At 42.1% G+C, this 12,163-nt stretch overlaps 2 protein-coding genes across 3 annotated transcripts in view; one reads left to right on the top strand and one right to left on the bottom strand.

The window, feature by feature from the left end:
* Positions 1-2,622, top strand: part of ABCD3 (ATP binding cassette subfamily D member 3) — a 47,514-nt gene extending 44,892 nt beyond the window's left edge. For both annotated transcript variants that reach the window (XM_083511085.1, XM_083511086.1), the window contains exons 22-23: positions 431-487; positions 1,806-2,622. In XM_083511085.1, the coding sequence (XP_083367211.1) occupies positions 431-487; positions 1,806-1,883 (135 nt within the window). In that variant the 3' untranslated portion in view covers positions 1,884-2,622. The remainder of the gene's footprint in view (positions 1-430; positions 488-1,805) is intronic.
* The window catches only part of LOC310710274 (uncharacterized protein), a 982,430-nt gene that overhangs the window by 901,546 nt on the left and 68,721 nt on the right, over positions 1-12,163 (bottom strand). The gene's annotated exons all lie outside the window — the stretch shown is intronic.

Below are 12,163 nucleotides of genomic sequence, written 5' to 3'. Positions count from 1 at the left end.
GCGATACCAAACCGCATGAGAGCCATGATTAGAACAGAGAGTCATTTTCTGAAAGCAGCTGGGGAGGGGGATGCATTTTGCATTAGGGTCACAGGGGAGCTTAACCATTTGGCACCCCAAACCCCTTCCTAGAGCAGCTACTAGCTGTGGAGCTGAAAATTTACAGGCAGCAGAATAAATGTGTTATAACCTAGGCAGGGGCACTCTGCAGTGGGGAGCTGGTATGGAACCAAAAGGGTCCACACCCCGACCTCCATCACCGTAGCCCTCTTCCAAATTGCACCCCCTCTGCCCCAGCAGTTGCTTTCAGAAATAGACTTTGGGGTATCAAATCACAGCTTCCCTGTACCATGTAATGTGGAGCTTTTGAGAGTTTAGTTTCTTTGGATGAAGCTTAAAGCTTACTTTATCTTATATTCTGTCACTCTAGGTTGGTATCACCCTCTTCACTGTATCTCACAGAAAATCACTTTGGAAACACCATGAGGTAAGATTTCTCTTGTTTAAACGTAAGTTACGTGTTTTGATGTCTGAAATTCATACCTCGCTTGTTAAGAGATACATTGAGTTCCTACCAGCTCAAGTGTTTTCAATAATAAAACGAGCAGTTTCACAGCACTTTTGCAAAATTACAGAATAATTGTGCCAGCTGAAGTGTGTTAATTGTTTAAAACATTTATAGCTCACAGTGAGCACAAGGTGGTTAATAGTGTAAGTTAAAATAGTAATTAGCCATTTTAAAAACATGAAGGAAGCCATTAAAAAATGAAAAGAGGAAAGAGAGAAATTTTTTAAAAAACACCATAAAACAGCCATAAAGAATGATGAGCTATTGCTATCCCAATCAGATAGCTTTCTTGCAAATAAAAAGTGAGTCCCCATTCCATTGTGGCTACCCTGATGATTAAGATAAAAAAAATACACACCTGACAGTAATCTTTATATAACACAGTCCTTATTTCCAGCTTTTCTCGCTCACTATAACTTACTGGAAATTCTATTCAGGTGAGCGTGTAGACAGGTGGATGAGGGACAAATGGTTCTGTTTATCCTTTGCAAGCCTGCTTCATTTCCATGCTGACAGCAAAAGAAGGCACTCAGCTGGTAAAACCAAGCTGAACAGAGAGGTTGTGCAAATCTGTCTGGTAAAAGATAACTTTCAGCAGGGTAGTTCAAAAGGCAAATCAGGCTAGTAATTTCCCTGGCTTAGTTACAAGGCTGATAAAATGCTGGGTCTCCTAAGTGCTTGAAGTGTTTCAGATAATTTTTTCACCTTCACTACATACATGTATGCTATATAAACCCACTCACAGATCAGGAAGCTGAGACACAGTGAGGGTGATCAGGTAAGCAGCTGCTCAGAGGAACTGTTATATGACTTTCCTGTGATAATTGGCGGTTGCACATAGCTAAAATGAAACCATAGTTTAAAAGGCAATAAGCACAGCCATCCCGTACCTAATTTCCCAAAGCAAATTCCTCCAGGATTTCATAAGCAATTTTAAATATGCGAAGAATTCACCGTTCTTTTTAGCCATTTGTCTGCATATTTCAGTAGTAAAGAGTTGAACACGTAGTCAGAGTTAGGAGACCAAACTTCAGCAACCGGATGACTTTATCATCACAAAATAAATAGTTGGAGCTCCTGTCAATGCCACCAGATGGAGGTATAAGACATTCAACATTTTACAGTGTTCTTTCCAAGCAGAAATGTAGTGATAGGAGTTTCTGTAGACAACCCTTATTTAAACAGAGATTATATATTAAAATCAAGTTAGCTAATCTGTACTTTTCCTTCTCCTCAGTTCTACCTTCACATGGACGGAAGAGGAAACTATGAGTTCAAGAGGATTACTGAAGATACAATTGAATTTGGTTCTTAAAAACAACAATAATGCATAAATCTACAACCTACTTCAGTGACTGAAAACAGCACGGAGCATAGAAAGGCACAAAGTACAATGTAATTTAACAGATGGCTCATTCTTTAAACCAATTACTAAGTGTAGGATAACAAAGTGTCCAAAACAAGCTGTCGAGGCATTTATTATAATGTAGGATATTACTAATTTGTGTATATGTTGGTTTAAATATTACTATGTACTAAGAATGTCCTTATTCTTGTGGTTTTTAAAACCTGCCTAAATTAAATTGGGCTTAAATCACTGTAACTTTGATTCATCCTGGGATGTAAACATTCTGAAGTCAACTAATTCGACTTCTGTTTGACCTTTGCTTCCTCTGGGGAAGAACCCTTATTAAAGTTAGGGTTGCTACCTCCTCTGCTCCCAGTGCAAAGAGACGTGAATTTCTGTGTCATATCTGGATGCATCATTTCATTGTACTGAATATCATACCTTTTTTCAGGGCAGTACTAGCCTGTTCTATTGCATCATTACACAGGGCAGCAAGCTTTTCCTTTGGCCAAGGGTGGGTGAGGCTCTGCTTTGCAGGAACATTGGGAGAGAAGTGAACCTTGGACCTACATTTCTAACTGCTGAAGATCTGAGCTTATTCCAGTGAAGATCTCTGTCTCAGTCTCTGTCCACAGCTTCCCACTGCTCTTTTGGTCCCAGTCTTCTATCCGGCTCAAAAATTAAAATAAAATGCTATTCTGTTGTTGCCTGTGCTTCGTGCACTTCTGGGAAGGGAAGTGGGGGGAAATGAAGAGGAATGAGGAAGCTGGGGAAGTTGGAGAATAAAGAGAAATAAAAAGTTAAACATAGGAACTCACTTTCTGTATTTCAAAACAGAGATCACCGATGTTAATATTTAGAAGTGGGTCTGATCCATTTGATAGCTTTGGGAAGCTGTGCACAGGTTCCTAAGAAAACGCCAAGGGCACCTGCCCCATGAATTCAGATTTATTTACTTTTACAGGGTGACATGCTTTTCTTTCTGGGGCATTTGTGTATGTTCCGCATTCATTGCCTGAGACACAGCAGTTCAAAGCCTTTCAGAACTGTTTCCTGTTATGTGAGCATTTTTGTGTGTGTTTGCCTCTTAGGAATAACTTCCATGCCAACTGCCTAATGCTTAATGTTACATGAGCAGTTCACAAACTGATAATAAGCCAATCGCAAACTTATAGATGCTGGCAAGACCACATATAACTGAGGCTTTAAGGAGTATCAGTTTTCCAAGTGAAGCAATTATTGTTGCTACATGATGTTATGGGATCATTCCTTAGAGGTGGCCCCGTATATGGGGCTGGGAAGACAGTGCCTAACTAGTCTGGCTGATCAATAATATGCCATTTAGCCCATAGGAATTTCTGAAAACCCATGGAGTATGACACAGGCCTAGGTATTTGTCTTTGTTCATGTGATGTAACATAGAAATGCACTACAAGAAGGCATGCACTACATATGCAAATAAATGTGATCGCTGTCTCCCCCCCCCCCTTTGCTGTAAAATCAACATATATTGTTAGTGACCACACATCAGTCTTGAATATCCCCCTTTCACAGTAAGATACCACCTGCCAAATTTTTGTTCTCCTCGTCCTGCTCCCAATACGGTGCTTGAGTCCACTGTTTATAAATGCCATTTTTCTTCATGTATTTTATATGAATAATCGGTGGAGAGCTACAGAAGGATTGAGCTTGGAAGCAGCTTAAAAACTGAACTAACTTTATCTGTCATCATTTCAATTTTTCTCTCCATACAGTTGTACCTTGGAAGTCAAATGGAATCTGTTCCGGAAGTCCGTTCGACTTCCAAAATGTTCGGAAACCAAAGCGCAGCTTCTGATTGGCTGCAGGAAGCTCCTGCAGCGAATCAGAAGCCATGGAAGCCCCATTGGATCTTTGGTTTCCAAAAATAGTTCGCAAACTGGAACAGTCACTTCCGGGTTTGCGGCATTCGGGAGCCCAAACATTCAAGAACTAAGCTGTTTGAAAACCGAGGTACGACTGTATTTTGTATGGCAAGGAGTTTGTATGGCAAGCCCTTCTGTACTCCCACTTTTGTTTGTTTGAACAACTTGGGCAGACTGCTTCTGATACTGGTTGTGATAGCCAACATGTGGTTACTGCAAGGTGATCGTGTTGCAAAGGCTGATGTTAAACTAATTCCACAGATCGATCATCTAGCCCAGCAGTTTCAGCTTAGTGATGATCTGATTCAGAGGTACATATAACCCATGAGAATCAGGTAGCTCTGCTGCTAGTGAAGCTTCCTTTTCCCAAATAACACCTGCTTTTCAAGTTGATATTATGTAGTGGCTGTTCTTGAGAGGGAGTGGTTTTCTTGAATGCATCTGTTTTTTAAAGAACTATAATTTTTTTAGAATTGAAAATGCAGCTTTTTCAATATTTGTATTCTTTTTTCAGAGACATCTGCACTAAAATTGAGTAGTAGTAGATGAGGTTTTTTAAAGAATGTTGTATTTTTTTGTCACTAACTAGCAGAAAGTACCCATTATTTATAGAACATCTTTTGCAGATAGCCAGAAGGCGTTGCAGTTTGAGACTTAACACTGAGCACAAGCGTTGTTTATCTGCTCTATTTGATAGACAAAATTAACTTCAGTAACCATTAACCAATAAAACTGATTCTTTGAATTAAACACCAGATACAAAGTCCAGGGGAACTCCGTATTCTGAAATTGTCTTGGCTTTTGCGACATCTCAAGTTGCAATATCCCTGCTTTTATCAAGTCATCAAAAATAGTCTGACCTCATGAGATAGTAAGTATATGAATGCAAAATGAACCAGAGCAGTGCTCAAAGGAAGCAGTGTTTGAGATTATGCTTTTTAGTTGAAGAATTTTTTTGAGATGTGGTGAGTAATCATTCAGAAACATGGTTCAGCTATGAATTTGTGCTATGGTATTGTATGTTGATCGCTGCTTTTATGATTTTTATGATGAGGGACGCGGGTGGCGCTGTGGGTAAAAGCCTCAGCGCCTAGGGCTTGCCGATCGAAAGGTCGGCGGTTCGAATCCCCGCGGCGGGGTGCGCTCCCGCTGCTCGGTCCCAGCGTCTGCCAACCTAGCAGTTCGAAAGCACCCCCGGGTGCAAGTAGATAAATAGGTACCGCTTACCAGCGGGAAGGTAAACGGCGTTCCGTGTGCTGCGCTGGCTCGCCAGATGCAGCTTTGTCACGCTGGCCACGTGACCCGGAAGTGTCTCCGGACAGCGCTGGCCCCCGGCCTATAGATGTGAGATGGGCGCACAAACCCCAGAGTCTGTCAAGACTGGCCCGTTCGGGCAGGGGTACCTTTACCTTTACCTTTATTGTATGTTGATCGCTGCTTTTATGATTGCTTGAACTGGAATTGTTGGGGTGATGGGAAGGTCAGCACAAATGAAGCAGGTCCATGTCTTCATCCTGGTGGTATTTGGTACTCTGGTGATCATAGATGGCTCCCATTTTAATGGGACATAATTGCTGTACTTTAATATATTGTAGCTTGTAAAGCCCTTTGAGAGGAAAGACACTATCTAAATGTAAGATTTTTCTATATAAGTGCCTCTGGAATAATAAATCTGAGACAAAGATCCTTGGCTTTTTGAACAAACTGGTCTCATTCTGAACATTTTTAAAGCGCATAGCACGGCCAGCCAGCGGTGGTGCTCTTCAGATGTTATGGACTGCAACATTATTCCTTACTGTTGGCCATGCTGACTGGGACTGTTGGGAGTTGTTCTCTACAGCTTCTAGAGGACACCATGTTCTCTACCCAAGCTTTACAGATAGGTGTCCATATTCCAACAAATTTGGGATCAGTAGCTCATATTTTAAGAGGCTGGTGCCTGGTACAATGACAAACAGTCATACTTTTAAATCAAACTATTACTCATAAGTCTGAATTGCTACCATGTTACTATGGCAAGCATGTCTTCGATCTACCACAGAGTTAAAATCCCCGCCCCTGTGTGTGTGTGTGTGTGTGTGTGTGTGTGTTTGTGGAAAGAAAATTTATACATGAAAGGGGTGCTTGTGTATCTTATCTACATGCAATGAAGCCATCAGGGTACTGAGAATCAGTGCTTTTTTCTAGAAAAAAAGGTGCAGGATCGCTGCCCTGTCCTTCCTGCTTCCGTGCACAAACAGGAGGGACAGGGCAGATCCAAACTGCAGAGAAGCTTATTCCTTGCGTGTCAGCTCTGCAAGCTGACCTGTGCCTTCTGCTTGCTTGCGCAAGCTGGAAAAACAGGGCAGATTACATATCTAAGGCGGGGGGGGCTTCTTCCCTGAGCATGTCAGCTGTTAGCCCAGGAGGTGTTATTTTCAGAAGCCACAATGTATGTAAAAATTGAGCTTTGTAGCACACTCTGTCTTGTCACCTCCTTTGGGCTGCAGCCGTTCAAAGATCCTCAAAATACATTGGATGACATGGTAGTTTTCTCATCAAATGGGTTCCCCGTTCATTCAAAGGGGGCTTGTGCTGGGAAACATCCTAGTGGATTTGTTGAAGTCAAGCGTAAATTTGGTAAAGCCGTGGTTGATCCTCAGCATCTTGTGTAGGGATGTACTAGACTAGAGCAAATAAATAATTAAACAAATCATTTTTATGTTTGTCTTTTCAGTTATAATTTTCTAGTTTTTCAGTTGATTTCAGTTTTCTGATGCTGGTAATTTAATGGAGGTAGGGTTGTCTGGGTGCCATTGAAATATCTGATCCAAGTATTCTACTCCAAGGCATTGAATCTGCCAAATTTTAGACAGATTGGACAAAGGACCTCCATTTAATGGGTAATTTGTAAAGGACAGACATCCTATAACAAAATGTTATACAGAAATGTTTGCAGCCTTTTGTCATCTCTGAGAGTTGTTGTTCCACCAAATGAAATGTGCAGCCATTTTCTGTGGCGGTGATTAAGATGGTAGCTTCCATTTCACAAGTTGGCTCAAAGGCTAACCAGTTGGTTTGTAAAGGACAAATTTGGTTTCTCCTGCTTTGAAGAGAGGTTGCAATGTTTAAGTGATTTATGAGCAGCAGATTTTCAAAAATCTGATTGAGCATGATGGCATTTCTTCATTGGTGTGAGCGAGAAGGGGAGAGATACCTCTTTTTTAAGATAGACCCTATTGGTGCTGGATGATAAAGAGTATTCTAGTAATGTTCTCCTTGCTACCTCATCAATTTGTAGGACAGCTCTGTGGTGCTACAGGCTGCACACAAGTTTGGCCTGCTCTCCCAACTTGGTACTCTTTCCATCTCCAGCAGAGATTCTAACTTCCTCAGCGTACATTTTTTCAAATGGTCATTATAAGGATATACTAATTTCTTCCAAAATAAAAAAATTCCTTCCAGTAGCACCTTAAAGACCAACTAAGTTAGTTCTTGGTATGAGCTTTCGTGTGCATGCACACTTCTTCAGATACACTGAAACAGAAGTTGCCAGACCCTTCTATATAGTGAGAAGGTGGGGAGGGGTATTACTCAGAAGGGTGGTGGGAATGGGAGATTGGCAGATAGCTGAGATGAGCCTGTTGACGACTCTTAACGACTGTAATAGGTCTTACAGGAAAAGGCAAGGGGTGAGAAGGTGAGAAATGGCTTAGTCATGTATAATGAGATAAGAATCCAATGTCTCTGTTCAGACCAGGTCTCTCCATGGTTTTAAGTTTGGTAATGAGTTGCAATTCAGCAGCTTCTCTTTCCAGTCTATTTCTGAAATTCCTTTGTAGTAAAACAGCTACTTTGAGATCTTGTATAGAATGTCCTGGGAGATTGAAGTGTTCTCCTACTGGTTTCTCTGTTTTGTGATTCTGTTTCAGTGTATCTGAAGAAGTGTGCATGCACACGAAAGCTCATACCAAGAACTAACTTAGTTGGTCTTTAAGGTGCTACTGGAAGGAATTTTTTTTATTTTGACTATGGCAGACCAACACGGCTACCTATCTGTAATTTCTTCCAAACCAACATTTGGAAGGATTTTTTTAAAAGAATGCCATCAATGCATCAGACAGTGGCCCAATTAACTATGGTTGGCTTAGCAGCTAACTGAACATACAAGTCCTTGCAGTAAAAATTGCAACTGCTTTGCTGTTCACATGATCATCCTGCTACTGTGCTCTCTGGAGCCAAACCATGGTTTGGTTTAGCATTATGCACAAACCAGGGCTTGTGGCTTGTCTCACTCCTGATGAACAGTGAGCTGCAAGCCAGGAACAAACACTGGCAACAGCTTATGGTTTGTTTGGAACAGGGCAAACCAGGAACCTTGGTTCAGATGTAGCGCTAAGCCAAGCCATAGCTTGCTTCCAAGTAGTGCAGCAGCAGGATATGGGGAGGGGGATGAGGAGTGGATTGCAGTGATTTTTATAGTGAGTTATCCACACACCCAGTCTTTCTCACTTAACCATGGTTTGGCTTAGATATGGGCAGAATGACAGCTGTATCCCCACTCACCAGGACAGGGATGTGGTGGGGTGAGGCAGCAGCCAGCATCATGGTTTCACAGGTGCTTGCCTGTCTCCAACTTGGACCTCTCCCATTGCCATCTCATCCTGTCCTGTCCTGTTGCTGGATGTGTGCTGTTGCTCCTCTGTTTTCCACATGCACACACCACTGCTGAATATTACGGTGGCTGGGGAAACCCAGCCAGGTGGGCAGGTTATAAATAACATTATGATTATGATTGGTTCAGTTCAATCATACTTGCACAAAAGTACAGCTCAGTAGTACTTTTTTCAATTGCAGTTGCTATTTTGATTTCCAAGAGCTAGTGATAAAATAGCCTGATATTTTAAAACACCCAAGGTGGAGTATGCTTTGATGTGCTGTGGAGTCGTAGGCCAACGAGTTCTGTTTAAGAAATACCAGCGTCATGACACAATTATTTGCCTTTTCAACAAGGTTGCCTTGTTTAAAGCATTGACGGGAACCAGATACCTTGTTTATAAAGGGAATTTAATAAGGCTTTTCTCTCCCCAGATATCAGCCTCGGCATGCAAATGAAGGCAAGATTATCTTTGCTAATGACCACAGGAATGTTAATATACTCTTTGTTGTCTCCCGCCAAAGTTCATCCGGCTTGTAAAGTGAAGCCTACATTCCCAGAATCTAAATTCTAGAAAGGGGGCCGCGAAGGGGAAAGGGGCAATTCTTTGTATACTCAAACTTTACTGGAGCAAGGATTCAGGCACGCAATGGCTGCAGTCAAAGGATAATATGATTGCTGAACACACATCTAGCTACAGATAAAAGATAGCAAAGGGTAGCTGCAGTGAGCACACACCATCCATCTTAACACTGGAGAATTCTGGATCTGGATCTTGCTCTGACACAACTGCATACAAGACTTCCCACTCAGCAAATAATTTTTCCTGGAAGCAGCAGCAGAGATGGCACCTATACATCTATTCCACTTATTGCAGCAAGGAGATGTTGCTTCGGATACTGCCATTTTGTTTCTTTGTTTGTTTGTTACCACGTGTATCTCACTCACCCTTTAGAGCATTCAAAGTAGAATCCATGAGGCTCCCAAAGGGTTCCTACCCAGTCACAAAACACAACCACAGCATCTGCCCTCTACCATTGCTGAGAACGCCTGGTCTTAGAGCAATGGGTGGCCCTCGGTATGTTGCCATTTTGGAATAGAAGTGGCTGAAACTCATGGCATCTTCTCCTTACCAACCCAGCTCTTGCTAGGTGTTGTGAGAAGCCAACTCCTATCCACCGCAGACAGCATGGACAATGGTGAGGAAGAGTACGAGCTATAGTCCCAACAGTATCCGAAGGACCAAATGTTTTTCAACTGATATATACCCATAATATGGTTACAGCTACACATTCATTGTAAAGTAGCTTGATGACTTTTTTTAAAGGGGGGACCACAAATATTAATGTTCAATGCTTCAACATGAGCAGTTACGGAAGGTCAATTGACTGTGTTGCCTTGCACCTAAGAAGACCTAGGGACAACCCCTGGTGAGGTCACAGGCGGGTCCTGGTAATTTCCCCGCTCTGCTCCTCACCTCTCAGCCCTGGAGACAGCTTAATTGGGAGAGGGAGGGATCAGAAGAGGGTAGCCTCCCAATCCCTCAACTACTTCCCATCCCAATAAGTGTCGTCTTAGCGGTGGTGCCGTGACTAACTCTCATTGGAAAATCTGTCGATGGACTTTGAAATTTAGAAATCTTCCCTTTAATAATTGTGACCTATTCTGATGGCTGCAACAAGGACCCTAGCTATATTTTCTGTCATCTTATAGTTGGAATCTGCCCTGAAAAATGAGGCATAACATTCATCTTGAGTACCACAAATATAGAGAAAGTACTGAGGAAATAAAATGGGATCCAATATGCCTATAAAAGTTAGTTAGAGTACAAGGAAGGGTTGCTGTACCTCCAGGGCTGACCTGAAGTCTCCAGTTTTGGCTGACCCCCTTCAGGTGGCAGGAAGAGGGCTTGAATCTCCAGGTAGGTGAGATTGCCTTTTTCATTTTATTAGGAAGACTATGTGTGCAGCTTGAGAGCTTCAACCTGGCAAAGAGCTGCCTGCAAAGCCAATTCAACTGATGCAAGGGAACAGTTCAGTTGTACCAAGTCATGAGGGATCTGTGAAATTTGAATCCCCCCAACCAAATCAAAACTACTTGGTCTAATAGCATTTTTGTACCATGCGCCGGCTGAACTGGTCATCACTTCAGCATCAGGATTATGAGGTAGGTGAGAGATTTAAGCAACAGAAATGCAGTAGCCTGGTAATCTTGAATTTTTTGTGTGTGAGAGAGGTTTGTGCACCGCCATAAGCTCTTTGTCCTAAATGGTCACATGAGCCATGTTCCAACTTAAGCTCATAATCACGTTCTTTTCATTATATTCATTTTGGCAGCAGCCTGTCTGTCATCTACTGTGCTAGTGACACACTAATTAAACTCTGCTGCTCCTAAACAAGGTTTTAGATTTATATGAATGCAAACATGGCAGCAACAATTAGTTATTTAACACACCCAAGGAAATAGAAAGTTCAGCATTGCAAAACATAGGTATAAAATAGCTTGTTTAGGGTGTTTTGTATCAACAGTGCAAGGATATGCTGTTAGTGCATTGCTTCCTCTACTTCATCTTCAGGCACATAATGCTTTGTCACATCTCTGTAAACAGCCTTAAACTACTCCTGGTTTTGCAACTTAGGCCCATCTTTCACCCTGTGTTCCTTCTATAACTAGTGCAAAGCCTCAGTTGGTCTGATGTCCCAGTCAATGGCACTATGGTAGCAAGAATAATAGCAATGTTCTTGTAATTTGGCAACCCTGCAAATAATTTGACTTTGTTCCTCAAGGCCATGAAGCACACACACTCAGTGCCCAATATTTACAGCAGTGCTGTAAACCGCAGTGGCCATTGGATTGTCCTGTTGGTGACAGTATAGTTAGTAGAGAAGAACTACTGACTCCTATGGGGAAACCACTACTGATACAGGGTGTAAGCAGGGAGCAAAGCTTGTGCCCATTTGTTTTTAGTGTGGGGTGACTGCCAGGTTATTAGTGCAGCTGGAAAATCTGCTTTTAAAAAATCTGGGTAGGACTGGACATGACCCTCGTCAAGGAGAGATCTGTGGCTGGATGAACGTTGACTTTGGCCTGACTTTGTTTAAGGCAGCTTCCTTTGGCATTTTATTGTTGGTGCTCTATAAATTTTTATTGCAGGGTAGTTAAGGTTTGGGGAACTGTTCCTTTGGGTCAGATGTACTAGGCTTAAAAGGGGAGGGATTGTCAGTGGGAGGAACTGGGGAAGAGCTGTTCCACTTTACTCTTTTTTTGCTCTAGAAATGATTTGTAAATATACACATCTGTTTGCCTGTGCATGATTTCTCCCGATCTCTGTGGTGTCCCCTGCTGCACCTCAGGTTGGTGCTGCTTCAGTGCCAAAAGCAGAGCTGGCTCATAGTGCAAGCATATAGAATCACAGAGCTGAAAAGGACCACAAGGGTCCTCTAGCCCAACCCCCTGCAACGCAGGAATCTCAACACGGCATTCCCCATCCAATTTGAAACCTTACTGGACCCTGCTTAGCTTTACATATGTGACAGCAGTTTTATTGCTGTACCACTAAAAAAGGGAGAATGTACCTAAAATCCATCTGTTAATCATATCACAGCCAGGTTTGTTATTCTGGTTCTGTTCTATTTTCTATTTTAATTATATGTGGTTCTATCCAATGCTAGTCCTACTCTTAGAAGTTAATGGACATGTTTAACTTC

Source organism: Podarcis liolepis (assembly GCF_965112155.1).
Source record: "Podarcis liolepis genome assembly, chromosome: 6".
Lineage (NCBI taxonomy): Eukaryota > Metazoa > Chordata > Lepidosauria > Squamata > Lacertidae > Podarcis > Podarcis liolepis.
Note: the sequence above shows the minus strand (reverse complement) of the source record. Positions and strands in the feature narration are given on the sequence as shown.